General features: G+C 36.2%; 1 protein-coding gene across 1 annotated transcript; it reads left to right on the top strand.

Annotated features, from left to right (window-relative positions):
* The first annotated feature begins 1,500 nt into the window (after positions 1–1,500).
* LOC113123657 (olfactory receptor 11H2-like) lies at positions 1,501–2,442 on the top strand. Its single transcript, XM_026295869.1, has one exon. It carries the CDS (start codon positions 1,516–1,518, stop codon positions 2,440–2,442), a length of 927 nt encoding a protein of 308 aa, XP_026151654.1. The 5' UTR covers positions 1,501–1,515.
* The last annotated feature ends 642 nt before the right edge of the window (positions 2,443–3,084 follow it).

Here is a 3,084-nt window from a genome sequence, read left to right on the forward strand (position 1 = left end):
CTAGTTTTGTGAAAACAGCTGGTCACACACAACAGAGAGGACTACTTTGGCTAGTGGATGTTGATGTTGTTGTTGTTGTTGTTGATGAGACACAGGCTCAAGTAACAGAGATCTAATGATGTTACTTCAGATCTCCAGAGGTTAATGAAGTTTTTTGCAGGACAGTTTCAGCTGAGGTGGGAAGTTTAATGAGATCCATGGAGGGTAAAGCAATCTAATAAAAACTTTCCACAACTTCAAACACTTCATTATGTGGATGTAGCAGATCAACACACAAGCGCATTTCAAGGTCAGTAGTTTGTGAATGAATAAGATGTTTTAATACAGGTTAGATGTTGGTTTCACAATAATGAGACTTCTTTTTTCCCCATTTTCTTTTTTTCAGTGGTTATATAATTTCCCTGCTTTACTATAGAACATTAGGTTTAAATTAATTGATTATGATTTTAATGCTACACACATAATTCTTGATGGATATATGGAAGTTAACAAATACAGATATGTTTACTGTATGATCATGTTTACGTTATATCTTCTTATGCTTTGCAGTGATTCTTCTATTGTGTGTCTTATCTGGATTCACAAAAACCTCCATGAGCCTAGGTACATTTTCATTGCAGCTTTGTTACTGAACTCTGTTCTTTACAGCACTACAGTTTATCCAAAGCTGCTGATTGACTTCTTATCTGAAAAACAGATCATTTCATATTCAGCCTGTCTTGTTTAATTTTTTACAAATTACTCTTTAGGCAGTGCAGAGTTTTTACTGTTGGCAGCCATGGCCTATGACAGGTATGTGTCTATATGTAAACTATACATATGAAACTATACTTTAAAAGGAATATTTTGTCTGTCTTCTATTGTGATGGTAACTGGATCCTGTTGTGGGGAGTTTCTGTGGTCTGCTCTTAGGTCCTGCAGGCAGTGGGCAGTGGTGTGCTTCTGCTTCTGTGGACTCTGTTCTTGTTATTGCTGGGAGCACACCTTGGACGTAGAATATGACATTTATCTTTTTGGTCTGTGCCTCTTATGTCCTTAGCCTAGTTTCCAATACTGTGAGCCTCTGTTTAGTAGAGCTTAGGGCCTGAGATAGTCAAAACTCAATGCTGTCTACCACAGGACCTCTAGAGACCCTGATCTGCATTCAACTGTGGTGTAACAGGAATGAGAGCTGATTGTCAGTGGAGGTAAAGATTGAAGTTTGTTTAAATATTTGGAAATAATTTTAGAATAACGTTTGTGGACTAGAACAGCTGATATTGTGACTTGGAAAGTTTGCATAATAGAGCACATGTCCAAATGAAAAAGATCAAACGATGTGTAACTAATGATGCCTAAGACACTTCCGGCCCCCAGGGTCTCTTCACAAGTGAATATCTAATTTGATAGAGGGTTAATGAGATCAGTGGAGGCTGAAGCAATCTTATAAAAACTTTCCACACCTTCAATGACTTCACTCTGAATGTCTGTTTTATTATTTCATTTTTCTATTTCCTTTACTATTGGACAATAATAATGGAGAATGAACTCAATGTAACATACATAACTCTTGATGGGTATGTAGAAGTGCAAAAATACAAATATCTATATTTTTTTTGCATGTTTACAGTTTATATTCTAATAATCTGCAGTAATTCTACTATTGTGTACCTGATCTGGAAACACAGAGACCTCCATGAGCCTATGTACATTTTCATTGCAGCTTTGTTACTGAACTCTGTTCTTTACAGCACTAATATCTACCCAAAGCTACTCATCGACTTTTTATCTGAACAACAGATCATATCTTATCAGGCCTGTCTGGTTCAGTTTTATATGTTCTATACTTTAGCTGGTTCAGAGTTTTTACTGTTGGCAGCCATGTCCTATGACAGGTATGTGTCTATATGTAAACCTCTACACTACCCAACTATCATGAGGAAAAGCACAGTGAGTATTTTCCTGGTTTTAGCTTGGCTTGTACCTGCATGTAATGTTGCAGTCCCAACGATACTGAGTGCTGATATGAAACTGTGCAATTTTTTTTTAAATGGAATATTTTGTAATAATTCTATTTACAGTCTCCACTGTGTGAGCTCAAAAGCACGATCTATATTTGGTTCAGTTGCACTGACAATCTCTGCACTTCTTCCTCTGCTCTTCATACTTTTTACATACACCAGGATATTTATTATATCATATCGAAGTGGTAGAAAAGTCAGAAACAAAGCTGCTCAGACCGTTTTACCTCACCTGTTGGTTTTACTGAGCTTCTCTTGTTTCTCTGCATATGATGTCACTATAGTTAGACTGGGATCTGATTTTCCAAAAATTGTGCGTTTAATAATGACGCTGCAAGTGATTTTGTATCATCCTCTATTTAACCCAATCATATATGGACTAAAAATGAAAGAAATCTCCAAACATCTCAAGATGTTGTTCTGTCAATTCAAAGTGATCTAATGTCTTAAAAGTGAAACTGATCATTTCTTCAGTAATAATGTAGAGCTGTGTTTTGAATTTCGGGAGGTATTTCATATAAAGATTTGTTTCCAATCTGCAAAGATCCTTTTTTTCTCACTGTCCAGAAACAGTCCGGAGTGTTTACAATCTGAATACTGTAATGACAAATCAGTGACATTAAAAAGACATAATTTCTCCTGTTAAGATTGTTTTTTTTACCGGTTTGCTTCCAGGTGGGACAGAGACTGCTAAGCCACTTCTTAAATTTAGAATTAGAAAGAACAGAAACCGCTATCATGAAACCTCCATGATGGGTTTACACCAAGACCACATATAACCTGTTATGGTATAATAGACATTAATTGGACACAAAGGCACTTTTCATCTGAGATGTAGAAGAAAAGGTTACAAGATTTGAAATTATGTAAGAACCACCTTCCATACTGTCAGCGTGTCCGTTTATTGGAAATTAGCAGAGGAGAAATTCTTTTGGTTCACACACAAATCTTAATTGAAATTCCAAACTCTTGTACAAGGACCCCTTCCTGGTCAGAAAATCGCAGTCTGCATGCAGGAAAGAGATGCAAAACAAAGGAAAACATGACATTATATGTTAGCCAAAAATCACATCTTATTAGTTAA

This window comes from Mastacembelus armatus, chromosome 21 (assembly GCF_900324485.2).
Source record: "Mastacembelus armatus chromosome 21, fMasArm1.2, whole genome shotgun sequence".
Lineage (NCBI taxonomy): Eukaryota > Metazoa > Chordata > Actinopteri > Synbranchiformes > Mastacembelidae > Mastacembelus > Mastacembelus armatus.